Source organism: Chlorocebus sabaeus, chromosome 14, assembly GCF_047675955.1.
Source record: "Chlorocebus sabaeus isolate Y175 chromosome 14, mChlSab1.0.hap1, whole genome shotgun sequence".
Lineage (NCBI taxonomy): Eukaryota > Metazoa > Chordata > Mammalia > Primates > Cercopithecidae > Chlorocebus > Chlorocebus sabaeus.
In genome coordinates, this window is record NC_132917.1 from 97,303,436 (window position 1) to 97,329,260 (window position 25,825).

Consider the following 25,825-nt stretch of genomic DNA (forward strand, 5'->3'; position numbering starts at 1 on the left):
AGGTGGAGACATGGGGGTGAGAGATGAGCTCCCATTGCAGCCCACCCAGAGAGGAAAGGCCTTTCCTTTCAAAGAGCCTCAGAAAGCAACGGTCCAGGTCCTTCCTGCTTCCTGGGAGACGCCACGTGGATCTACTTCTGAGAAGTCTGAGCAGTGGGTGTGGGAGCGCCTGGGGCTCCTGGGTGTCAGGTGTCCTGTGTCCTCTCCCATGGTCTGCAGAGAGTCTGCAGAGTGCGCCAGTTGTGCAGGAAAGGGAACTGCTGCTGAGAGTGGGACCCTGGAGGACTGCGCCAAAGTGCCTGTCCTCGGCCTTCCATGCCTTGAACGAGGTGTGGGTGGCCGGGTCTGTAAGGCAGAGAATGTGGGTAGGAAGTGGGGGAGAAGGCAGGGTAGGGTCAGATCTCTGGCTCCTCTCAGTGTGGAAAATGGGAAGCCGACGCCACCTTCCCCTGGCCTTCCCATTCTCCCTCCTGGCCCTTGGGAGCGGCTCCTGTCCTGGCTCGGTGCTCCTGGCCCTGCCTCATCTCGCTGTCACTGTCCTGCGAGGGAGTCCAAGCTGCAGAGCAGGGCGGGGCAGGGCAGGACCCTGGCACGGGCCCCAGCTGCCGGACCTTTGGCCTCCAGGGCCATCTAGCCTCGCACAGGCATGCTGGGTGTCTCGCCACACCGTTAACTCACGATAACTTGCGGTCAGCTAATCCTTGACAGTCTTTCTGTTTCCACAAACAGTTGTGAGTCTGCGAATCCTTGAGTTGGCCGTTTCATCCCTCCTGCCTCCCTCTCGGGCAGTGGGTGTGAGCCCCATTCCAGTCTCTCCACATCCCTTCCAGGCCCCCTCCTGCCATCGGGACCGCACACTTTCCTCCTGCCGGTTCTGTGCAGTAGGCCCTGCTGATGAGACTGGTCTCCAGGTGCTGAGCAGGGCAGGCTGTGAGGAGAGCAGGTAATGGGCCGCCAGGATCTTCCTTCAGGCTTCGGGTCTCACGTTTCCCCCCAGGGTGGCACCCCCATCCCAGGCTGTCTTTCGTCTTTCGTCTTTCGGCCTAGCCCCACCTCCTCCTGGGCCCCACTGAAGAGAAGCCTCTGCTCTTCCCTCCTGGGACTCCCAGAACTGTGTCGGGGACAAACAGTGCAAGAGAAAGTCTGTCTGTTTCAGTGTCAGTGCAGAGCTGCTGAGCATCTGAGCAGGTCACATCAGGAGACTCCAGGGCCACACAGGGCTTGGGAGAGTTTGATGGGCAGTGCTGCTGTGAGGCCCCCAAGAGGCAGAAACAGACACGTGGCCCCTCCAAAGGGGGGACACCAGTGATCTCTCCTTCCACTGAATGTGGGGGAAGAGACTGAAGGGGAGAAGGTGTCAGGTTAGGCCCAGCGGCTTTTAGCCAACGTGTGTCCACTGTCTTTCTAAGTCCAGTTCTAGGGGTGCTCCATGATGCTCCCAGACCACACGTGACCTCAGCAGCCTCGAGGTTCTGCACACCAGGCTTCCGTCTCTGTCTCCTCCCCAGGGTCAGGGCTCCAGGGAGACGGGCAGCTGATGCCGGTGTCAGGTGTGGCCTGAGCCTAACCCGAGACAAGCCCTCTGCTGACCTGGGAGAGAGAGGGCATCCAAGGAGGCTCTGGCCAGTGAGGAGATCTGGGTCAGGCTGGAAGACGCTGCTCTCCCATTTGACACAGAGACCATGGAGGGGGGCAGAGGGGACTCACCCGACCGTGGAGGGGGGGAAGAGCACTCACCTGGCCATGGATCATGGAGAGGGGGGAAGAGCACTCACCTGACCATGGAGAGGGGGAAGAGCACTCACCTGGCCATGGACCATGGAGAGGGGGCAGAGGGGACTCACCTGACCATGGAGAGGGGGAAGAGCACTCACCTGGCCATGGACCATGGAGGGGGGCAGAGGGGACTCACCTGACCATGGAGGGGGGGAAGAGCACTCACCTGGCCATGGACCATAGAGAGGGAGCAGAGGGGACTCACCTGACCATGGAGAGGGGGAAGAGCACTCACCTGGCCATGGAGAGGGGGAAGAGCACTCATCTGGCCATGGACCATGGAGGGGGGCAGAGGGGACTCACCTGGCCGTGGAGGGGGGGCAGAGGGGACTCACCTGGCCATGGGGGGGGGAAGAGCACTCACCTGGCCATGGAGAGGGGGAAGAGCACTCACCTGGCCATAGACCATGGAGAGGGGGCAGAGGGGACTCACCTGGCCGTGGAGGGGGGGAAGAGCACTCACCTGGCCATGGACCATGGAGAGGGGGCAGAGGGGACTCACCTGACCATGGAGGGGGGGCAGAGGGGACTCACCTGGCCATGGGGGGGGGAAGAGCACTCACCTGGCCATGGACCATAGAGAGGGAGCAGAGGGGACTCACCTGACCATGGAGAGGGGGAAGAGCACTCACCTGGCCATGGACCATAGAGAGGGAGCAGAGGGGACTCACCTGACCATGGAGAGGGGGAAGAGCACTCACCTGGCCATGGACCATGGAGAGGGAGCAGAGGGGACTCATCGAGGGGACTCACCCGGCCATTGAGAGGAGGCAGAGCCTATCCCGTGGGCCTGGGCTGCAAGGACTGAAGTTTTTAGTGGACCCAAAGCCTTCCTACAGCAGCTGTTTCTGGAGGATCTGTTTGATTGTGGCCTGCTTTTTCTAGAAGCTCATCCTGCCACAGGGAACCAGAGCACAGCCACCCCTGCCTACAGGGCCCCTGCCCTCCCGACTCTGACCACTTCTAACAAAGCTCCCTGAGGCCCTGATGTCCCGTGGCCTTCTAGTCCCTGCCAGGTAGCCGTGGTGAAACCTTACCGGCCTGCCGTCGCTGTCATGGGGACTCTCGACACTCTGCTGAAACCCTCACACACTCCCACACTTGGGTAGCCTCTGTTTGGGTTGCCTCCCGTCCATACTGCTTGGAGAGGCTCATGAAGAAGGTCCCAGGGCTCACTGAAGAGACCCCTCTCTTTCCCACCCCAGCCACCTCACCCTTCCCCGCCAGGCTCACTCACCACAGTGGCACAGAGTTTTAGTTTAGGGACTCACCCATTCATTCTTCTTTTCAAAACATCTATCTATTTATTTGTTTATTTAAAGACAAGGTTATGAGACTGGCTAATTTTTTTGTTTTTTGTATTTTTGGTAGAGACAAGGTTTCACCATGTTGGCCAAGCTGGTCTTGAACTCCTGGGATCAAGCGATCCACCCCCCCGGCCGAGCCCGCACAGTGCTGGGATTACAGGCACCCGCCACCAACCCAGCTAATGTTTGTATTTTTAGTAGAGACGGGTTTTCACTATGTTGGCCAGGCTGGGCTGGAACTCCTGGCCTCAAGTGATCCGCCCGCCTTGGCCGCCCAAAGTGCTGGGACTATAGACGTGAGCCACTGCGTCCAGCCAGGGGTTTTGGTTTGTTAATTTTGATGGCCCTTATGGGGAACAAATCTTATCTTTAAATGTATTCAAATGATGTGCTTTTCCAAAGTTTCGAGACTGGAAAATATGCTGGGTTCTGTGTCCAGAGCTGAAGAGGATGTGACGGTGAGTAAACTCAATCCTGTCTACATGGGGGAGACAGACAGGGAAACGGGGAATATGGGGGCAGGTTTCACATTAAGGGATGCCTTGAAAGGACTGCTCACTCAGCCTGGGGGTCCTCGAGAAGGTGACCACCGAACCAAGCTTAAAGGATGAGCAGAAATTGGGTGAACGTGGAGGCTGGGGATCAAGAAGGAGAATCGTGAGCAGGGCCAGGATGGAGGGAGTGTGGTAGGGTGAGCCAAGGATGGCAGGAACTAACCAGGGGAACTGAGAAGGGCTCCAATGGTGGAGGCCCTGGAGACAAATTAAGGAGTCCAGTGTAGGAGCCGTTAGGAGGTTTGAAGCAGGGGAGCCCGGGGTCCATCTACATTCACAATGGTCCATTCTGAAGCAATACTCAGGAGGGGTGCTGGAAGGCTGGAGGTGTGGCTGCCTGCCGGACCGAGGGACCAGAAGTCAGGCAGGGACCCACATTCTGGGAGCGTGGTGGTCAAAATGCTCCAAAATATTCCCAGAAAGGCATCCCAGAGGCCTGTTCCCCCAGGGCCACCGCATGCCACAAGCTTGGGCCCAGCCGCTGCGCTTGCTCCCTGTAAGGATGTCGCGGTCAGAGGGCCCTGGTGGACTGGGAGACCCCGCCTCTGGTTGGGACCCTCAGTTTCCTCCCGCTAGGATGAAGAGTGTGGCCTGTGGTGCTGGCAGGACTCATAGTAGACCACCTGGGAGAACAGGCAGACTCAGATCGGCAGGGCAGCCCTCTCTGCCACGTTGGACGAGGAGAGTCCATTCGGCAGAGGAGGCCGACGCCGCCCCAGAGAGAGGGTCTGAGACAGACATGGGGCCCTCGATGGATTTCCTGTTCCAGGCTCTGAGCCCTCCTGAGGGCCCTTGGACTCCAAAAGTGCGCTTGTATCTCTATAATAAATGCTCACGTTTCAAATCCTTCCGCTGACCTAAGTGGGTTTTCATTCTTGCCATCAAAAATGGTGACTAAGACGGTGGCCATGCCGTAGCCCTGATGGTCTGGTAAGTGGGTCTCTGTCCCCTTGAATTGGTTTAACACTCATTCCCAGCGTATGGCGGCGATAGCAGAGGCAAGAAAGAAGAGGGGCCTGTCTTCTTGTCTGAGGTTTCCCTGAGAGTGTCTGAGCGTCTTGCCGGCCTGTTCCCAGCGTGGCCGCGTGAGGCAGCCAGAAGGGCCCAGGGGCTTTCTGGAGGGCAGAGTTCCTCCCCTTGCTGAGGTCTCTGCCTCTGCCCACCTCTTCCCCACCTTGGGGCTGTGGGGTTCAGGAAACATCGATCTTCTGGAGATGGTGAGTCAGGGTCAGCACGTGGCCCCAGGAGGTGTTTCCAGGGCAACCGGGAGCAGCTTCTCCTGGTCAACCGAAGAATTCCCCATGGAGGTCAGAGGGTGCGGGGGTCAGCAGGAGCAGAGAAAGTGCAGGTGTGCCCAGAAAGATGGGAGGAAAAGGAGGGTCCAGGACCACCTTGGCCTCCCGTCCCCACTTCCAGAAGCCCTCCAGCTGGGTGGCCTGCCCCACCGCCCAAGGCCCTTAGTGGCCACTGCAGGGGCACCCATGCTTGTGAACAGCCCCCACCCGCCTGCGTGCTGGGCTTTTCCAGGAAATTCAGGGAGAGCAGTGGCTTCCTCGCCTCTTCTGCCCAGCTCCAAGGCTGGATCCTGAACCCTACCTGCTCTCCCATGCAGGGCTGGGGGTGGGAGGAGGCAGGGGCTGACCAGCAGGTCTGATGATAAATTGTTTATCGGGATCCCGCTGGGGAAGGGGGGCTGTCGTGTCCGCTCCTGGCTTGGCTGCTAACTCAGAATAGTCCTTTCTTCCATGCATCTATTTCTCCATCTGTTCAACAGGCAGATTCAGCATCTTCATCCCGCCCTGGGCTGAGGAAGAGACTTGGTATGTTTTTGTTTATCCCAGGGGAAATCTTATCTTCAAACCACAGTGTTTTTACCATACACACAAATAAAAACAATAGCAGTAGCCAATGATTGGCTTAATTATGACAATAATGGAGAAGAGAGAGAGGGTGGGAGTGGAGCACCTGGGGCCAAAGTGCTTATTTCCCAAGTCCCCGAGGGCTTTTAGCACTAGCCAGGAAGCTGGGACCTGAATCCCCCACCGCTGGTGCGCTGGAGTCAGAAGATACAGAAACGCCTAAAAGGCAGGTGCTCAGTTGAGGGCTGTGTGCATCTTGCTGCTGATGGGGGGCTGTTAGAAAACCATCCCAGGGGAAGACGTTCTTTCTAACAGCCTAAATTGGAGGGAGAAGGAGAAGGGAGAAGCAGTGAGGCCCTGGAGAGACCAGCCCTTCCTCAATGCAGCCTCTGGGGAACCAGGAGCCCCCAACATAGATGCTGGGCTCAGGTGAGTCGGGAGGAAGGGCTGTGGGCAGGCCTAGGTGGGCACAACCTGCACTGAGCTTCACAACACGGTCATAGGCAGTGTGGCCAGGGGCCTCTCTGCACACGCTGGGGTCGGAACCCCACAGGAGGAGCTGGCCCTGGACCCTCCCTGGGGTCCACAGCCTGCTCCCACCAGACCTAGGGTGCCAGGACACTCCTAGACTGTTCTTCACTGTATCCCTGATCCTCACCTCTGAATCACCTTTTGATGAGGCCCCACTTCCTCTCTCGCCCCACTATTAACTGGACTATGCCTTCTACCACTGTGTTCTCTCGTCCCCTGGCTCTGAGAAAGCCGCAGAGGCAGCAGCCGGGAGTGTAAGAGCTCTCCTGGGGGCTCCGCCCTGATTCACAGGTAAGGCCCTAATTGCCTGATAACCCTCCCAGGGACAGCCAGACATCCCTGAGCCACTCACCCACCCTGCAGACCATCCTGAACTATTGCCCTGGGCTGAGCTTGGGGGTCCTGGGAGCCACGGAGCGAGCCACGGAGCCAGCCCTTCTCTCCAAGGCTCCCAGTCAGGGGCAAGGAACTGCCAATGGAAACTCACGAACTTCGATTACTTATGTAAATACGAGTAACACACGTTTAGTGCACAGCAATGAGGAAGTACACGTGAGCAAAAGAATGAAAAATTGCCGGCAACCCCATTGAGAAATGACTGCCATTTTTCACCTTCACTGCGTGTACTGGTCTGTAATCTTCTTTTTTTTTTTTTTCTGAGATGGGGTCTTGCTCTGTCACCCAGGCTGGAGTGAGTGGTGCAACCTCAGCTCACTGCAAGCTCCACCTCCCGGGTTCACGCCATTCTCCTGCCTCAGCCTCCTCAGTAGCTGGGACTACAGGCACCCGCCACCACGCCCGGCTAATTTTTTCTTTTTTTGTATTTTTAGTAGAGACGGGGTTTCATGGTGTTAGCCAGGATGGTCTCCATCTCCTGACCTCGTGATCCGCCCGCCTCAGCCTCCCATGTGGTCTGTAATCTGCTATTAGTGGAAATCATCACCGTTTTACACCTTTACTGCGTGTGCTGGTCTGTAATCTGCTATTTGCACTTATGAGTGCATGTGAGTATTTTTCAGTCGCAAGAGACATTTCCACAGCACGTTCCTTAGCAACTGCCCAGTGTGTGATGTAAGAGGCTCGTTTTGTCCGTTCCTCAGTGGTGGCTTTCGGGACTGTTTCTGATTCCCTCCAGCCCTTCGGTGAATTTTTCCCACGACCTGCTCAGCTGCCGGCAACTTTCTGGGCATTGGGCATACAGCTGTTCACAAAACAGAGACCTGTGCCGACACATTTCTGGTCACATCCTATCAGTTCTTTCAACTGCTGACTGGAGGAGGTATGCCAGGCCACAGGGCACACCTCCGGGATTTGCCCTTCCAAAGGCCTGTACCTATCAGGGTGGGCCTGTGTTCCGGATTGGCCCGGCAGTGGGCACCGGGCATGACCTGCGGCGGGGACAGTGCAGGTTCCAGATGAAGCAGGGAGAGCGAGCCTGGGTCCTGGCTCTGTGTGTCTGGTCTTATGACCATTTTGGCCAGGGCTTCACCAAGCAGCTATTTTCCCAGCTTCCAGACTGGGCTGCTGGAGCTGGGTGTGGAACAGAATATTTGAAATGGAGCCACTCTAGGCAATCCCAAGCTGCTGAGGTACCTTTTGGACCCAGCTCGAGGCAGCCGTTGCCTGCAAGGATCTGGGTGGTGGGGAGCCCGGGCTTCCACCCAAGGCCACCAAGGGCGGTCCCAGCCTGGCCCTGCCCCTCCCCTGTGCCTCCACCCCTGTCCTTCCTATGCTCCAAGGCAGGTAGGGAGGCGGGAGGCCAGGTAGCTCAGGAACCTAAACCTGTTGGGCAGGTTTTGAGAGCTGTGTAGAGAGGGACAGAGGCTGGAGAAGGATGCACGGCCTGCCCTGGGCTTGCCTGTTCCCTCCTGAGCCTGAGCCTGAGCCCCTTACCTTCCTGACCTCATGAGGCACGCACTGGCTCTGCTGGCTCCCCTGCTGGGCCTGGGCCTGGGGCTGTTCCTGAGTCAGCTGGCAGCGGGGGCCACAGACTGCAAGTCCCTTGGCCCGGCAGAGCCCCTGACATTCACCCCAGCGGCCAGGGCCCGGTGGCTGGCCCCTCGAGTTCGTGCACCAGGACTCCTGGACTCGCTCTACGGCACCGTGCACCGCTTCCTCTCCGTGGTGCAGCTGAATCCTTTCCCTTCAGGTGAGTGTGCACCTCCCCAGCGAGGGCCTCAGCATTGGGGTCCCCAGCCAGGCTTCCTCTGCCCCCTCTACCATGAGATGTGCCCAACTTACCAGCAGGCACTGGCCGTCTTCCTGGGGTAGAAGGCGGAGGATTTGGGGCTCCAGAACCTGCTGTGTGACTGTGGGTAGCCCTCGTTTCCTCTCTGAGCCTCAGGTGCTCTGTCTGTAAAGTGAGGAGGTTACATTAGAAATACATTAGACCCAACTCAGACATCCTCTGAGTCTAGTGGTGCTTGGGTTGGGTGGTCCAGGAGTGGCTGAAGGACCCTCCCAGTCTTGTCTTTTGCTGCTTGAGGGGAAGAACTGCCAGGCCAGGCCCCTTCTCTCCCTTTGCCCAGGCTCAGGACTGACCTGTAGGGTCCAGGAGGAGAGGTCTGCAGCCCTCTCTCACCCTCCTGTAGCAGTGCTGAGGTCAGGGCAGGATGGAGCACGGCTGCGGTGATGCAGCCTCCTGCGAGGGTGCCATGGTGGTGGCAGGAGCCCTGCCTCAGAGCCACTTTGCCCTAGCAGTGGGGAGAGGATGGGCACGGGGCAGGGTGGTGGCTGCCCCCGAATCCTCAGCTTGGCTCTTTCCGGTAGAGCTGGTAAAGGCCCTGCTGAATGAGCTGGCCTCCGTGAAGGTGAATGAGGTGAGCAAGCTGGGGAAAGGTGCTGGGGGAGGGAGTTCCGGGGTGAGCAGCAGGACGGGAGCAGAAAAGCCCCCAGTCCCCTCAGTCCCCCAGGCGGCGGCTCGGGCGTCCTCCCCCTCCTCTGTGGGCCCTGCCATCCGCAGACCTGGATGCAAACCACAGCTCTGCCTTTTACTGGCAATGAGGTTTGCAGGGAGCTGGAACTTCCTGAACTTCAGCTTCCTCCCGTATAAGAGGGTGATGAGCAGTAAGAATGCGGTCGCCTCTGGGACGCGTTCCATGAGATGCAGGCCATGCCCCCGACGGCACTCCCGCCCCTTCTGGTTTCCCTCTGGACTCCGGCAGAAGCCAGGGCTGGGCAGTGGGGGTGGGGTCGCCCCTCATGCCCTGCCGCCTGCCCAGGTGGTGCGGTACGAGGCGGGCTACGTGGTGTGCGCCGTGGTCGCCGGCCTCTACCTGCTGCTGGTGCCCGCTGCCGGGCTTTGCTTCTGCTGCTGCCGCCGCCGCCGGCGCTGCGGGGGGCGAGTGAAGACAGAGCACAAGGCGCTGGCCTGTGAGTGCGCGGCCCTCACGGTCTTCCTGCTGCTGACCACCCTCTTGCTGCTGTAAGGCACTGCCCAGAGCCCGGGCGGGGCGGGCTGTGGCCCCAGGCTCCCTCTTACCCCGCAAGCGCCTCCCTCCTCCCTCCGTTCCCACAGGATTGGTGTGGTCTGTGCCTTAGTCACCAACCAGCGCACGCATGAACAGATGGGCCCCAGCCTGGAGGCCGTGCCTGAGACCCTGCTCAGCCTCCGGGGCCTGGTCTCTGATGTCCCCCAAGTGAGCACTGTTACCCCTCACCCACATGCGCCCCTGTGAGCACCGGGCCCGGGCAGGACAGAGCCGAGTGGGCTCTCGCTGGCCCATCGCCAGCGCATCTGAAAGCCGCCTCCTGTCCCGCCTTGCCTGAGAGTCCACCACCCTCAGGGCGGATGCCATAGGGGCAGGGAAGGGGCCAGGGAGAGATGGGGGTCAGGACTGCGGGTGACCAGGAAGGGCAGCCTCAAGGCCTTGTGTTTGCCTAGGAGCTGCAGGCCGTGGCACAGCAGTTCTCCCTGCCCCAGGAGCGCGTCTCGGAGGAGCTGGATGGTGAGGGTCTCGGGCGCTGGCAGGTGGGCTGGCTGCAGGGCCCCTGCTCGGGTACCTCGGTGGGGGCCTCTCACTCCCTCATTCTGGACCCCACCTGGGAACAGGCTGGTAGAGGTGGGGATCAGGCCGGCTGGAGAGCAAGAGTGGCCATCACTCAGCTGCTGGAGGAAGAAGCCATGTTGCCCCTCCTCCACTCCCCTCCACCCCCAGGCTCCTGCGGAGGCAGGATGGGAATGAGGAGGCCCCTCCATTCTTGGGGCCTCACCCTGCAAACTGCCGTGTGCCCTGCAGGTGTTGGTGTGAGCATTGGGAGCACCGTCCACACTCAGCTCAGGAGCGCTGTGTACCCCTTGCTGGCGGCCGTGGGCAGTTTAGGCCAGGGTGAGCTGAAGCTGCCCCTGGATAGTGTGGAGCCCAGTGGGTGTCCTCCTGGGGCGGTCCCACCTGCCCCCAGCCCTGGATTTCCTGAGCCACCTCTGCCCCACCTATACTTCCCCATCGCTGTACCCCAGGATCCAGCCCCCCTCCCCTGGCTTGACGTACCCAGGGCAGTTTCCATTGTAGGCAGGAGGTCAATGATTTGCAAGTCCCTGTGGCTGGGGGAGGGGAGTCTGGGATGCCTATGGGGGCCACCGTTCAGGCTGGGTGTGGGTCTCTCAGCCCTGCAGGTCTCCATGCACCACCTGCAGGCCCTGAACGCTACAGTGGTGGAGCTGCAGGCCGGGCAGCAGGATCTGGAGCCAGCCCTCCAGGAACAACGGGACCGCCTCCTCCAGCTGCTGCAGGAGGCCGGGTGCCAGGGAGACTGTGCAGGGGCCCTCAGCCGGGCCCGTGCCCTGGAGCTGGGTGCTGACTTCAGCCAGGTGCAGACCCAGGACAGAGTCCTCTTAAAGTCATGGAGGGCTGGCTGCCTGTCGCTCCTGGGATCCAGCAAATTCCCAGTCCCCTTCCCCCATGTTCCTCCCTTGCCCCACCCACCCGGGGTTAACGCCAGTCATCCTGGCTGTGGGTGGAGTGCTCCCCGGGCCACGCCCTCTGCGTGAGCTTCACGTGTGTGAGCTCCTTGAGTTCTGGCTGCCGCCAGGGACAGTGGGAGCCATGGCAGTCCCCATTTTACACTTGAGGACATTGGGGTTCAGAGGCACCTGCCCCCTTCATCCGCCCTCAGGGATCCCCTTCAGGCTTCTCCTTGAACTTTATAATAATCCACCTTCCCCCATTTCAGGTGCCCTCTGTGGACCATGTCCTGCACCGGCTAAAGGGTGTCCCTGAGGCCAACTTCTCCAGCATGGTCCAGGAGGTGAGAGCCACCTGGTCTGCCTGATTCCTCCCTCACCTGCCAAGTGAGGGCCTCCGTTTCCCCCTTTTGGGCAGGAACCCAGTTGAACCTAAGACTTGGGGCCCCACCCACCACACAGCACCCTGGGCAGGGGACTCCCGACGACCACCCTTGGTGTGCACACAGTGTGTGCTCGGAAGGGAGAGCTGGGACATTTAAGGCAGCAGGTGTCTGGGGGTGGCAAGGGAGCAGTACCCAACCTGAGCCCAGAGGGCAGGCGGCTCCCTCGGGTGGAGGTGGGCCAAGGGGGAGGACTTGGTGTTGTGAGTCAGTGCCCAGGACCCAGGACCTGGAGCTAGGGAAATGGTGAGTCAGCTGTGCTGAGTGGCCGGAGTAGAAGGTTCCAGAAGGAAGGAAGTCAGAGCCAAGGCTGGAAGGGTGGACTGGAGCTGTACCTTCAGGAGCTAGACCTGGCAGTTGTGTGGAGGACAGCTGAGAGTTCACTGCAGTGGTGGGAGAGGGATGGGGGTAGGAAGAAGAGGTCTGGGAGAAGCAACGTTTTAGAAGTTGAGTCAAGCTGGGCCAAGGGAGGGGAGACGAGGGCAGTGACCAAGAGAAAAGAAGGAAGCTGGGAGCACTGAGGGGGGCCCTCCCTCTAGGCCTGGTGACTTTGGGGTCTCCCAAGAGGGAACACTGGGCAGAGATGGGCAGACCCACCCCTACTTGGTTCCTGCAGGAGAACAGCACCTTCAACGCCCTTCCAACCCTGGCTGCCATGCAGACGTCCAGCGTGGTGCAAGGTGAGGCCGAGGCCGCAAGGGTCAGAGGCAGCTGCCAGGCACAGCTTCCCGCCCCACCCCTACCACAGAGGCTTGTTGAGAGAGGACTGGGGTGGCAGGGGACCGTCCTCCCTCTGTGGTTCCCAGATGTTCTTCCTGCCCGCTTGTCTTGTTCCTGGGCCCCAGGGTGCCCTCCGCATCCCACAAGTCCCTGCTACTTTGGGCAGAGCTGAAGAAGGCAGTGGCCCAGCAGCCGGAAGGGTTGAGGACACTGGCTGAAGGGTTCCCAGGCTCGGAGGCAGCTTCCCGCTGGGCCCAGGCGCTGCAGGAGGTGGAGGAGAGCAGCCGCCCCTACCTGCAGGAGGTGCAGAGATACGAGACCTACAGGTGCTGGGCACCCGCAGGGTGGGGTGGGGTGGGGCGGGCAGCCCAACCTCTAGGCCACCCTGACACCCTGAGCCCCATTCCCAGCCCCTGTCAGCCCCTGACTATACTGAGCCTCTGTGTTTGTTTGTTTGTTTGAGACGGAGTCTCGCTCTGTCACCAGGCTGGAGTGCAGTGGAGCAATCTTGGCTCACCGAAACCTCCGCCTCCCAGGTTCAAGCGATTCTCCTGCCTCAGCCTCCCAAGTAGCTGGCACTACAGGCATCTGCCACCACGCCCAGCTAATGTTTGCATTTTTAGTAGAGACAGGGTTTCACCTAAAACCTGTTGGCCAGGATGGTCTCTATCTCTTGACCTCGTGATCCGCCCGCCTCGGCCTCCCAAAGTGCTGGGATTACAGGCGTGAGCCACCGCACCCGGCTGCCTCTGCATATTTTTAAGCCAAGACCCCTGACTCCACAGGCTTCCAAGTCCCTACCAGGCTGTGTGCACTCGGAACCTGATCCTGGAGACCACACAAGAGCAGTAGGGCCTTAGGAAGGGTCTGTATCTGTTTCTGAAGCCCCGGCCTTGGGGTTAGAGGCCACACCCAGCCACCAGGTCCCACACCTATCCATCTTGGTGCCAGCCACCTCCCTTCTTAGTGACACCCGTGTCCTCTCTGTGGCAGGTGGATCGTGGGCTGCGTGCTGTGCTCTGTGGTCCTGCTCGTGGCACTCTGCAACCTGCTGGGCCTCAATCTGGGCATCTGGGGCCTATCTGCCAGGGAGGACCCCAGCCAGCCAGAAGCCAAGGGCAAAGCTGGAGCCCACTTCCTCATGGCGTAAGAGAGGGCTGGGAGAGGGGAAGGGTCCCCCCTTACAGGGCTGGCCGATTACTCTCGCTCCTGAGCACAGCTCCCGTGGCTGCCAGTGTCCTCATCTGAATAAAGGGGTTGAACCAGAGCAGGAATGGCCAACAAGGAGCTCTTCCCTCCTACAGCAGAGGCAACTGTTGTAGCATCTAGTGGGCACTCCTTCCCCTGAGTCAGACACAGCCTAGAGTCCTTACCCCAGCTTCCAGGCAGCCCCCACCACCAATAGGCAACAGCACCAGAGGTGGAATCTGTTTGCCAACCCCAGACTAGACGGTCTCTAAGGCCAAGGCTGCCACATACAGTTGTACAGGCTGTTCACTGAACAAGAGTGCCTGGCTAAAGAGGTAAGTGAGGGCTGAAATCCACCCCACGTTTTACCTTCCAAGCCTCACAGCCTGACGTAGGGCTGTGCCTACCTCACAAGCCCTTCAAGCCTCCTGGTCTAAGATCTTTACTCCTCAGGCCTGCTGGGATTCTGCCCCGTCAGCAGGTCATGCCTGTCCGTGCCAGGTGACCCTTTTGAGTGCTGGGTCCTGGAGCAGGTCACCTCCACGGGCCCCAGGCACAGAAGTCAGCAGTCTTGACTCTTTGGGTTTTGTTTTGTTTTGTTTTGTTTGTTGTTGTTGTTGTGACAGGGTCTTGCTCTGTCACCCAGGACGGAGTGCAGTGACACCATCATGGCTCACTATAGCCTCAACCTCCTAGGCTCAAGTGATTCTCATGCCTCAGCCTCCTGAGTAGTTGGGACTACAGGCGTGTGCCACCACGCCCAGCTCATTTTTAAAATTTTGTAGAGACAAAGTCTCACTCTATTGCCCAGGCTGGTCTCATACTCCTGGACTCAAGCTATCCCCCCACCTCAACCTCCCAATGTGCTGGGATTATAGATGTGAGCCCAGCTAGTCCTGGCTCTTTGAACAAAACAGCTGTTCTCTCCTCTAGGCTGCCAGGGCCAGCCCGGGCACCAGGGACAGGGTGGGGATGGGGTGAAGGTGAGGCCAGGACAGTCAGGAATTCTGGGTTCTCCCTCCCCGCCAGGAGGCCAAGTCCTCCAAGCTCCTCTCCTCTGAAGGCTCTGTCCTGGGGCCAACTGGCTGAGCAGGCTGGCCCTGGGGTACGGGTAGGACAGAGGGTATGGTCAGGGCGGCCAGTCCCTGCTGTCCCTCAGTCCTGCCTCTCACCTTCCACAGAGGCGTGGGCCTCAGCTTCCTCTTTGCTGCCCCCCTCATCCTCCTGGTGTTTGCCACCTTCCTGGTGGGCGGCAACGTGCAGACGCTGGTGTGCCAGAGCTGGGAGAGCGGCGAGCTCTTTGAGGTAGGCCCGTCTCTGCTCACAGGCCCTCCTGGGGAGGGAGGTGGGGGGCAGTATGGGCAGACAGGAGGGTTGGGGGAAAGTGGTGGTTGGGAGTAAGAGGAAGAGAGGGAGGGGAGAAGTGAGACAGACATGGCCAAAGAAAGAGACAGAAACCTGCCGGTGGACGGTGGAGGGTGGTGGACGGTGGAGGGGGAGAGCACCCATGAGTCCCTGAGATGCTGCCCAGGCCCCAAGGCAGGGACCTGAGAGATGGCACCCTGACCCATGCCCTCTCATCTCCTAACACTGTCTGGGAGCTGGCACCCTGGTGCCCGGTGAGCTGCAATGCTGGACTGGGTTCTCTGCAGAAGATCGGGCTGGCCTCCCCTCCTAGGGATTCATGGGAAGAGCCCCTGTAAGGATTTAGGGTCCAGAGGTCACCAGAGTTAGAGGCCAGGTGTGAGCTGGGCTGAGGGGATGTTTCCTGCCCCTCATCTCTGCTGTGCCACAGCGGCACAGTGCCAGGCCCTAGGGGACCGGGCTGGCCTTGCCCCCGCCCCGCTCTGTGCCCATTTCTCACTGCCCCATCCCCAGTTTGCAGACACCCCAGGGAACCTGCCCCCGTCCATGAACCTGACGCACCTTCTTGGCCTGAGGAAGAACATCAGCATCCACCAAGCTTATCGGTGAGCGGACAGCCTGGCGGAGCTGGGGACTGGGAAGGAAGAAGGACACTGGCCCTCCCGCCACCCCCAAGGCTCATCGTCTGCACCCCTCACTCCTCCTCAGGCAGTGCAAGGAAGGGGCAGCGCTCTGGACAGTCCTGCAGCTCAATGACTCCTACGACCTGGAGGAGCATCTGGATATCAGCCAGGTGAGAGAACGTTTCGCGAACTGTGAGGAGCCCTCCTCAGATCCCCTCCTCAGATCCCCTCCTCCCGTCTTTTTGCCTCTGCGGAGGCACCGTCTCTTTGAACCCAGGAGACCCGAGAAGTCTGTGTGAGCGATTAAGGTGCCCAAGGGCAGAGGCCCAGTCACCAGCTCTGGGGAAGGTTCCGGGTGTGTGGGTGGGTCCGTGTGCACCTGGAGGCTATGTCCAGCCCCAAGCACAGCCAAGGTGGCAACAGGAAAAGCTGGTGACAATGAGCAGGAGGACGAGGGGGCACATGTGTCCTGGCTGAGGACAGGCATTAGCCGGGATGCTCCACTTGGGAGGGGGAGGCTGGGGAAGGACGTGGCAGTGACACGGACGGCGGTGGGTCTGGCTAACGCTGGGGGAGGGCCTGCCAAGCTCACGCAGGTGGGAGGTGGCGGCGGCAGGATTCCACCCCCAGGCTGACAAACCAGCCTCTTCCTGGAACCTCTGGGCTTTGCTGGGACTTGGTGTGCAGAACTGGAGACGCTCGCCGATGCTGGCCAGAGACCGTTCTAGAACGAAGGCAAGGAAGGGCTGTTTCACAAGAGGGATGGACGTTGAGAACGGGGTTCTCCTCATGGTGCACAGAAGCCGGAAGACATTCCCTCCTCCACTTCCAGGCTCCTGAGCATATGCTGGGGAAACCCCCCATCCCCGGCCCCGATGCCCCTCTCCCTCCCCAGACAGAGCGTGCTAACTCCTGACTTTGCATCGTCCCGGGAAACCCTTCCAACCCCTGGATCAACCAACCAGCCTCGGCCCATGGACGGCACAGCCACATGGCCCAGTCCCAACTCTGTGTCTTGAACTACACAACCGGGGACAGTCAGGCAGCTCACTCCTCCTTCCGCATCTTTAACCAGACAGGAGGCCGCTGGAGCAGGCGATATCTCAGTGCTAGGCCGAGACACTGCCCTGTGGAGGAAGGCTGGCCAGCGAGGGATGAACCAGGAGCCCCCATCCCCTGCTGGCGGGAAGCCATCGCTCTCGAGGGGAGGAGTCCTGGGCTTTGGATTCGGATGCACTGGGCAGTCCTTTGAGTCCTTTGAGGCCACCTGACAATGTACCCAAAGTGGTTGTAAGAATCCTCGTCCCCAAAGGAGATACGGATGGGTACGCAGACCTGAGTAGGACACAGGGCTTTCCAGAGCACAGGGAGGGCACCACGCACCTCCCCACTTCTCGTGAAGCTGCTGCCACTGATGCCTGAGACACGGCCCGAAGGCCCCCACCCGAGAGGGCCAGGCCTTTTCTCCTCCAGGAGAAGGCAGCCCGGAGGGATGCGGGGAGGAGAGCCAAGCTGGGCCACAGTCTCTAACCAGCTGTGTAACCTTGGCAAGTGGACGCTCCACTCTAACCTCAGTTTCTCATCTGTTGAACACTCGGGCTGCATTTTATGACGTCTAAATCTCTTCCAGTGATAGTAGGAAAATGCTGAGGCTCTTTCCTGAAAATGCAGTTGCGTGCGTTCATTCATTCATTCATTCACTCATTCACACAACTAACAAACTTGTACCCTGCCCACCGTGTAGGAGCCTCTGAGTTAGATGCTGGGGGTTGGGGTCAGAACAGGCAGGCAAAGCCCCGCTCTCGTGGAGCTGACAGCAATGAACAATTAACCTACAAGTAACATCATTTCAGAGCAACAAGCGCTTTGAAGGCCTCGACACAGCTGACGGGATAAAGAGGGGATGGGAGAGCTATTTTATTTCAGGTCGCCAGGGAAGGTCTGTGTCTTGGCCCAGAAGCCAGATAGGCACTGGAGGAAGGCCAGGTCTTGGCATTTGGGACAGGGGCCTATGGGGAGCCTGTCTGGGGCTTGGGGTGTCTAGGGCAGGGGGCCCTGAGGGCCTGCCATGTGAGTCTGTTCTTGCGTTGCTATAGAGGAGTACCTGAGACTGGACATGGTGGCTCACGCCTGTAATCCCAGGACTTTGGGAAGCTGAGGTGGAAGGATTACTTGAGCCTAGGAGTTCAAGACCAGCCTAGGCAACATGGGGAGACGCCCTCTATACAATTTTTTTTTAAAGCCAGGTGTGGTGTTTTGCACCTGTGGTCCCAGCTACTCGAGAGGCTGAGGTGGGAGGATCACTGGGACCCAGGAGGTCCAGGCTTCAGTGGGCTGTGTTTGTGCTATTACTCTCCAGCCTGGGCAACAGAGCAAGACCCTGTCCCTTCCCCCAACCAAAAATTTAAAAAAGCAAAACCTGAGGCTGCATAATTTATAAATAAAAGAGGTTTCAGTGCAGGCTATACAGGAAGCGTGGCACCAGCACCCGTTTCTGGGGAGGCCTCATGGCAGAAGGCCGAGGGGAGCCAGCGCATCACACAGGGGGAGCAGGAACAAGAGAGCCAGCACGTCACACAGGGAGAGAGCGAACGAGAGAGCCAGCGCATCACACAGGGAGAGAGGGAATGAGAGAGCCAGTGCGGAGGTGCCACGCTCTTTCAAACAACCAGGTCTCACGTGAACTCACTGAGCAGAAACTCACTCACCACCCGGGCAGCGGCACTAAGGCCTTCGTGAGGGATCCGCCCCCGTGATCTAGTACCTCACACCAGGCCCACCTCCACCCGCAACACCCGGGGGGTCACATTGCAACATGAAATTTGGAGCGGACAAATATCCAGACCATATCGCCTGGTGACCGCCTCGCTTAGGGGAGCATCTCTGGGGTCCTAGCTCAGCAACTGGGCATGACCCCCACCCTGCCCCCACCCTCCCAGTACACCAACAAGCTATGGCAGGAGTTGCAGAGCCTGAAGGTAGACACACAGAGCCTGGACCTGCTGAGCTCAGCCGCCCGCCGGGACCTGGAGGCCCTGCAGAGCAGTGGGCTCCAGCGCGTCCACTACCCCGACTTCCTCGTTCAGGTCAGCGGTGGGCACCTCAGTGGGGCTTCCTCGGCCAGGTGGTGATGGAATGAAGGGGCCCACAGAGGAGCCGGGTGTGCATCTCGCCTTATCCCGGCTCTGGGCTCTTCCACGTTTCCTGGGGCCTCTTCCTGTGGAGGTGTCCCCAGATCATGTGCCCCTGGGCCTGTCCTCCTGCCACCACCCAGGTCACACGGGAATGGGCACCTTCTCCCCTAACCCAGCAATGTGTGTCGCTGTTCGTGGTTCTGAACCCACTGCTGCGGCGGACACAGTGGGAAGTTGCGTCTTCCTTGAGTTACACCAGAGGGTGCCTTATTTGTTCTTGTTTCTGTCTCATTGGGAAAATGTCTGAAATATCTCACAGTTCCAGGGAAAACCCACTATGACTCATGCGTCACAAAACCCTTAGCTGGTGTCAGTTCTGTTTGATAAGACTGGAGATTTGGAGGCTGGGAGCGGGTGGTTGTGGGCCCCAGGGGAGCTGGGTTCATCCCTCCTGGCCTCTCCTGTCCACCTGCAGATCCAGAGGCCTGTGGTGAAGACTAGCACGGAGCAGCTGGCCCAGGAGCTGGAAGGACTGGCCCAGGCCCAAGTGAGAGGGAAGCAGGGCCCCCACTGGGCAGCAGGAGAAATGGGGGACTTGGGAGGCAGGAGAGGGTGGGAGGATGTGAGGGCAAAGGCAGGGGACTGAGGACCACCACCAGTGAGGCCTGAGGCTCCTGACTCTGCTGGGCTGGGGGGTTTTGCAGCATCAGTTCTTACTAAGCTCTGCCACCCACTGGCTGTGTGGCCTTGGGCAAGACATGCAGCGTCTCTGAGCCGGAGGTTCTTCATCTGTTGGGTGGCCTGTCCTCCGTCTCAGAGCAGATGAAGTAACTTTCTGGCCTCATGCAGTTGGGCAGGTGTTTCTATGTGCGCCACTTGCGGGATTTGCTGGGACAGGGGCTGTGAGGACTTTGGGATGAATGAGATGTCGTGGCAGTTGCCCTTGAGGGGAAAAATAGCATTTTATATTTATAGCTATTTAGAGTTTAAAAGTTCTCTTTGAAACATCCCATAGGCCCCGCAACAACCCCACAGGGTGGGCAGAGCCAGGAGCATCCTTAATTTCCGCAGGTGCCCCTGCAGCTCAGGCATGTTCTGTGACTGACTGGGGGCACCCAGCAAGCTAGAGTGAACCTAGAACTTGGATCTAGGCCCCCCAAACCCAGATCAGGCCCTGGAGCTTATGGAGGCTTCGGTTTTCTGCCTCTGAGCCCAGCACTCTCACTTCCCCTTGGTACGTCAGAGTGAAAGTCTGGGTGAGGGGTAGATGTGTCTGTCCTGGGTGGGGCCGTTCTGATTTTTGTATCCTTTCAGGGCAGTTCTGTGCTGGGGCAGCGGCTGCAGGAGGAGGCCCACGGACTCAGAAACCTTCACCAGGAGAAGGTCGTTCCCCAGCAGAGCCTTGTGGTCAGTTTGCAGGCCCAGGGAGCCTGGGGCCTGGGGGAGGGGAGAGCTGGAGAGGGGACAGTGAAAGGGGAGGGAAGCTCTGAGAATCTGTTCCCTCCCCTCCCCTCCCCTCCCTTTCTCTCCTCTCCCCTCCCCTCCCCTCCCCTCCCTTCCTCTCCTCTCTCCTCCCCTCCCCTTCCCTTCCCCTCCCCTAACCAGCCCTGATCTCTTCTCCACAGGCAAAGCTCAACCTCAGCGTCAGGGCCCTGGAGTCCTCTGCCCCGAATCTCCAGGTGGCTGCTGATGGTGGGGACGTGTGGTGGAGCAGGGGGGCCGCAGAGGGAGGCAGGAAGTAGGAGCCCATCTCACTCCAGACCTCAGAGCTCTGCCCAGGTTGTGGGTGGGGTCAGGAGGAAGATGGGGGTGGCGGCAGAGCCTGGGGGATCACCATCCTTGGCCTGTCTGTCGGGGCCGAACCCTCTCCCGCTGAGGTGTGCCGTGGTGTGTGTTGGATTAATGAACGGATGCGTGAATGGAGGGCACTGAGTTGAGGCCCTCGTCCCCTCCAGCTGGAGACCTCAGATGTCCTAGCCAATGTCACTTACCTGAAAGGAGAGCTGCCTGCCTGGGCCACCAGGATCCTGAGGAATGTGAGTGGTGGGTGGGACGGGGAAGGGGCTTCCCCCGAGACTTCTACAGTCCCAGCTTCTCACTGTGGCTCCCAGGAAAGCTGGGACCGTCCTCAAGTTGCCATGCATGGGAGGTGGCGCGGGCAGGGGGCTTCTGGGACCCCTGCGGCCCAAACCTCCTCTCCTTCCTGCAGGTGAGTGAGTGTTTCCTGGCCCGGGAGATGGGCTACTTCTCCCAGTACGTGGCCTGGGTGAGAGAGGAGGTAAGTGGGGCCTCAGAGCAATGACCGATTCCCTGCCCCAGCAGACCAGCTGTTCCCTCTGCTCAGCCCTGCCCCCGCCCCCAGAGCCCCTTGGGGGTGACCCAGGCCTTCAGGATCAAACCCAAACTCCCAAACCTGGCATCTGCACCCCTGCTTGCTGGCCAAGCTCTGCCCACCCCACCTCTGTTGCAGCTCTTCCCTTAGCTGAGTGCGAGCAGGGTTGGCGTTCTCCAAAATGTTTCCTCACAGCTGGCCTGCAGGTTCTTCCCTGGGCCGGCCCCTTCCCCAGCTTGTCCAAGGCCAATCCTCAAAGCCCACCTCCCGCTGCAGACCCTTGCTGAACAGAGCCTCTGCAAGCTGTCTGGACCCCACACTAGGTGGCAGGGGTCTGGGTGTACCCTGAGTGTGTCTGTGTGCCTGTGTGTGTGTGTGTGTGTGCACGCATGCACACACACGCATTGCCTCCCCAGTGAGAGTGGCTTGAAGCACGGTGCTGGGTCGTAGTAGGCCTTAATCCAGGCTGGTGAACAGATGGAAAGGGGAGGGCCAGCGAGGAGCCTGTGGGGTATGTCCCCATCTGTCTGTACCTGCCTCACTGCATGTGTGTACGAGTGTGCGGTGACCCCAATGGTGTCCCCAGGCCTATCTACGTCCCTGTCAACCACTCTCCCTGAGTTGAATGCGGGTGTGCACCTGTGGGTCCGGGTGTCTCTGTGTCACCTGCCTCGTGTTGGCACCACAGGTGACTCAGCGCATCGCCACCTGCCAGCCCCTCTCTGGAGCCCTGGACAACAGCCGTGTGATCCTGTGTGATATGGTGGCTGACCCCTGGGTGAGTGCCCCAGCTCATCAGGGCTCGTCCACCAAGTCCCCAAGCCTTCCTGCTCTCCAGGGAAGACCGGGTGAGCAGGGAGTGAAGCCAGGCATGGCCCCTGCCCCAGCTCTGATGACCAGGCAGCTGGGTGGGGCTGGGTACCACGTGGGCTGGTGAGCCGACCTCAAGCTCCGTTGCAGAATGCCTTCTGGTTCTGCCTGGCGTGGTGCACCTTCTTCCTGATCCCCAGCATCATCTTTGCTGTCAAGACCTCCAAATACTTCCGTCCTATCCGGAAACGCCTCAGGTGAGGGGCTGCCAGGGCTGCAGGCAGCGTCAGGGGCCAGGGCGGTGTCCTTTCCGTGGCCAGGTCCCCTGTCACAGCCCCTCCTGAGGCCTCCCAGGCAGAGGAGGCTCATGGCCGAGCCCTGGAGAGCCGGGAAGTTCCCCTGTATGTCTGCCCCTTGCCCTTCTTGCTGCATCCGTTCGGGCGCAGGTTCGTGGGACCCTTCCCATCCCCCCCAGGGCTTCCTAGGAGAAACCCTCAGGGCTCTGGGTTTGTCCCTGTGTTTGGGCTGAGGGTCTGGGGTGAGACCACGCTCACTCTGTCTTCGATGCTGCAGCTCCACCAGCTCTGAGGAGACTCAGCTCTTCCACATCCCCCGGGTTACTTCCCTGAAGCTGTAGGGCCTGTGGGTGAGTTTTCCCCAATGTCCTTAATTGCTCCCTGCCAGGGATTGAGGGAGTGGGGCGGGGAGGGGCTGGGGCCTGGGGTTTCTGGGGCCTTGGAGGGCAGGAAGGCTTGGGGACATGGTGGGGTCTGGGTGTTGGGTGTGGCCCGTCCAGCAGCGGGGCTGACAGCCCTGTTCTCCCCTCCCTCCCCTTCACCCGTTTCCTTCTTAATCCATGACAGGGTGAGCTGACCCCAAGGCTGCCTGTCCTCCCCTTTGATTCAGCCTGGGCCACTGGACTTCGGTAGCTCTTGCCCCAGAGCCCAGGCTGGCATCCGGGCTTGGACTGTCCCTAATTCCGGCTTGCCTGGCCCGACCTTGCCTGCTCCTTTCCACCTCTTTCTGCTCACGACCCCCATCATTCACTCTCAGAATTACGTGGGACTTCTCTGCAGCTGCAGAGCCAGCAGGTCCCTCCAGGCGTCACCCCTCACCCCCCTGCTGGTGGCATCCTCACGGGAAGAGCCTGTTCTCCACCTGCTGGAGCCTGGACCCTGGGGTGGGACCGAGGCCTCGTCCAACCCCACTCCCATTCCCGTGTGTCCTCCCTGTGTCAAGCTTCCCTCTGCCCTTCTCTGAGCTCCTCGCCCCCCACCCCATCCTCATTTGGCCTCCCCGCTGGCTCCCGCTTCCCTCTTATGCCCTTCCTGGCCCTTTGCTTCCTTCCTTTGTCCCCTCGTCACCATATCCCCACTGCTACCTTGCTGGCCCAGGGGACTGCCCTGCCCAACCAAACCACTCAGGTAACACCACTAATCAGGCAAGGGCACCGTGGCCTAGGTCTGGGCTGCTGCAGGCCCTGCCTCATGGCCCCTGAGCCCTCCACTGCCCCAGAGCCCTGGGCCCGCTGCAGATCTCATCCTGGATTTATTGGTGCCCAGCGGGGTGAGGGAGGCCTGTGTGAAGGCCGAGCCCCCCTGCCTGCACCCAGGTTAGAAACGGGGGTACTAGCACTTAGCTCCTCTCTGAGTGCTGGCTCCCGAGGAAGGGACCTGGGGCCTGGGCCACAGTGGGGACTCGCCCTTATCTCTTCAGAAGGAAGCATCTTCCGCAGCCCCCATCCAGCTTTCTTAGGAGTGGTCTGGTGGCCAGAACAGGATTTTGCACTGCCCCTTCTGTCCTGCACGTGTGGCCTAGGGTCATCCCCAGCCCATGCCTGTGTCAGCCCTGAGTGCTGGACGCTGTGTTCCACAAATGAGGAAGAGGAGAGAGAGAAGAGATGGACAGACCTCAGATCCATTAAAGCGTTCTCACTTCCCTGAGACTTGGTTCTGGGTCCTTAAAACCAGGTTTCCTAGGCTGGGGCCCTGTACACAGTTGGTGTTTAATGAGTGTGTATGGAGAGGAGAGTTCTAAGGTCACCTCTGGCTGCAGGCATCCAGGGGTTATTCCAGCAATATGCAGGTAAGGCGTGCGTCCCAGCCTGGGAGCCTGCTGTCAGGTGCAGGCAGACCTAGACTCCAAGCCTGGCTGTGATACTTGTTCGCTCAGCTTCTCCGTTTATAAGATGGGGAGAAGAGTCACAGCCTCCGCAAAGAGTTGTGCAGATCAAATGTGATCATTCATGGAAAGCCCTTAGCAGTGGCCTGGCACAAAACAGACGCTCAGTAGGTGGAAGCTTCCTGTTATTATTGTCGTTGTTTGCCATGACTGCTCTGGGCCAGGGGTAGAGCTAGTGTCTGGGCGTGTACAAGGGAAGAGGGAGACAGGCCTCTGTTCAAAGGCAGAAAGTCCTTTCAGATTGTGGTGGGCTGGGTTTCAGGGAGTGTCCGTGTTGTTTGCTTTTGTTTGTTTGTTTGTTCGTTTGTTTCGAGACAGGGTCTCGCTCTGGCACCCAGGCTGGAGTGCAGGGGTGCAATCTTGGTTCACTGCAACCTCCACCTCCTGGGCTTAAGCGATTCTCATGCCTCAGCCTCCCAAATAGCTGGGACTACAGGTGCGCGCCACCATGCCTGGCTAATTTTTGTATTTTTTATAGAGACGGGGTTTTGCCATGTTGCCCAGGCTGGAAGTGTCTATGATTAACTGCATCTTATAAACCAGCTACAAGTTTTCTACTAGAAATTAGAATGGTGCATACACAATGTATTGTTATCACTGTCAGAAGATCCTTGAATGTAGTGTGACTGCCTCTTTTTTGCCTTTCCTAGAGGGGTTTTTTTTTTTTTTTTTTTTTTTTTTTGCTTGTTACTCATCTGTTGACCTACCTGGGGGAAGTAGCACCCTTGCATTTAAAAAATAAAATTGATGGGATTACAAATGGAATAGAAGCCATTTTTTAAATATTTTCGGTTTTCTTTCAAAATTACCTATTTTATCTTTTATCTATTTGAACGTATTAAGCATAGCTATTTTAAAGTTCAGTTAGTCACTTATATGGAGCCTCCATTAGTCTGTTTCTAGTGTCTGTTGTGTCTCTTGTTTTTTGTTAGTTTTGTCCTGTCTCCTCCCATACTTGGCAATTTTTTTTATTGAGTACAAGTAATTTCAGGTCGGGGATGGAGTTATCTTCCTCTGTGAGGATTATGTCTACATCTGGCAGGTGGCCGGGGATGCAGAGAGCCAGATCTCTTTCATCTACTTGTAGGGAATGAGATGATTTGAGTTACTTTAAGGGCTGGTCTACTTCTGATTCATCCGTATTCATCGGGTGAAGCCCCCGCTAGGGCTCCAACCCGAAGCATAAGACATTTGCCAGGCAGCCTTCCTGTGGGGGCTTCACAGTATCTTCTAGAATCTGCAGACCCCCTACAGAAAACGTAGTCCCAGATGCCGTGCGTGTGTCTCTGAGTTGCCTCCTTTTCCTAGATCTTGGCCTTGTAATTCTTCACTGCTTTGTTTCCTTCCCAATACTCTCAATTAGACTTAAATATATATGTACATATATTTATTAAATAAATAAATAAATATAACTTTAAAAGCTGTTCAAAATGCCCGCCACCCCCCCCCGCCCCCCCCCCACACACACACACAAATTTTGAGCAGCTTTTTAAGTTGTCCTGAACTGGGAATTTCGTCCAAATTACCCAGCCCACAGTTATTAGAAGTAGTCCTAAAAAATTGACTTTGATGTTCCCCTTGTAAACTGGGAAAAAGTTGCCACTGTTTGAATTTAGTGTCCAGAAACTGGGGCCCAGCTAATGCAACATTGTCTTTTGCAAAGGAGTTTTGTTTCGAGAGCGCCACGGTAATACCGGTCACCCGGGGATGGGGTGGCACTCGGAAGTTGGCAGAGAGACAGAAATAGCCACAGAGAAAGATAAATTACCTATTTCTCTGGCTTTTAAAATTCTGGAATCCTGAAATGCTAGTGCTACTTTATATGGGAAACAAAGCCCCTCTGAGGTCACAGTCTGTTTCTTCTGTCCGATGACAGTCTCTGAGGGAGCAAATTCTTATCTGGTTGAGCAGAGGAAGCTCCAGGAAGTTCCATGGTTGGTTCAGGATCTCAGAAGTTGAAACCCAGCCAGGCTTTGGAAGCAGGTCCCCGGGTCCTGGTGGCCCTGGAGGTTTCTTCCTGGAGGCAATGCCAGTTCCCATTCCCTGTGGGCATGCGGGAGCGAGGCCCTATCTCCAAGGTGACTTGAACCAAGTGTCCT

General features: G+C 58.6%; 2 protein-coding genes across 5 annotated transcripts in view; both read left to right on the top strand.

The window, feature by feature from the left end:
• Nucleotides 1-5,452, top strand: part of ZNF892 (zinc finger protein 892) — a 58,296-nt gene extending 52,844 nt beyond the window's left edge. Inside the window, exons 5-7 of one of the 3 annotated variants that reach the window (XR_012095434.1) lie at nucleotides 831-943; nucleotides 3,486-3,541; nucleotides 5,412-5,452. Coding sequence is in view for 2 of the 3 variants with exons in the window: in XM_073023173.1 (XP_072879274.1) it covers nucleotides 831-895 (65 nt within the window). In the remaining variant the exon portion in view is untranslated. Of the gene's footprint in view, nucleotides 1-830; nucleotides 944-1,508; nucleotides 2,041-3,485; nucleotides 3,569-5,411 lie in introns of those variants that run through there. The other 2 variants (XM_073023173.1, XM_073023174.1) reach the window with 2 other exon arrangements.
• On the top strand, nucleotides 3,699-24,496 carry PROM2 (prominin 2). Of its 2 annotated transcripts, XM_008007932.3 has the most exons (25): nucleotides 3,699-5,457; nucleotides 5,812-8,176; nucleotides 8,797-8,846; nucleotides 9,249-9,451; nucleotides 9,545-9,665; nucleotides 9,911-9,974; nucleotides 10,266-10,355; nucleotides 10,635-10,837; nucleotides 11,200-11,274; nucleotides 11,990-12,053; nucleotides 12,260-12,419; nucleotides 13,087-13,239; nucleotides 14,463-14,586; nucleotides 15,160-15,251; nucleotides 15,355-15,439; nucleotides 18,209-18,355; nucleotides 18,879-18,950; nucleotides 19,718-19,810; nucleotides 20,029-20,082; nucleotides 20,359-20,439; nucleotides 20,613-20,681; nucleotides 21,424-21,513; nucleotides 21,696-21,802; nucleotides 22,119-22,191; nucleotides 22,409-24,496. In XM_008007932.3, exons 2-24 carry the CDS (start codon nucleotides 7,933-7,935, stop codon nucleotides 22,180-22,182), a joined length of 2,505 nt encoding a protein of 834 aa, XP_008006123.3. In that variant the 5' UTR covers nucleotides 3,699-5,457; nucleotides 5,812-7,932; the 3' UTR covers nucleotides 22,183-22,191; nucleotides 22,409-24,496. The 2 variants fall into 2 exon arrangements, with proteins under 2 accessions (XP_008006123.3, XP_008006124.3); XM_008007933.3 differs by lacking the exon at nucleotides 18,209-18,355.
• Nucleotides 24,497-25,825: the final 1,329 nt, after the last annotated feature.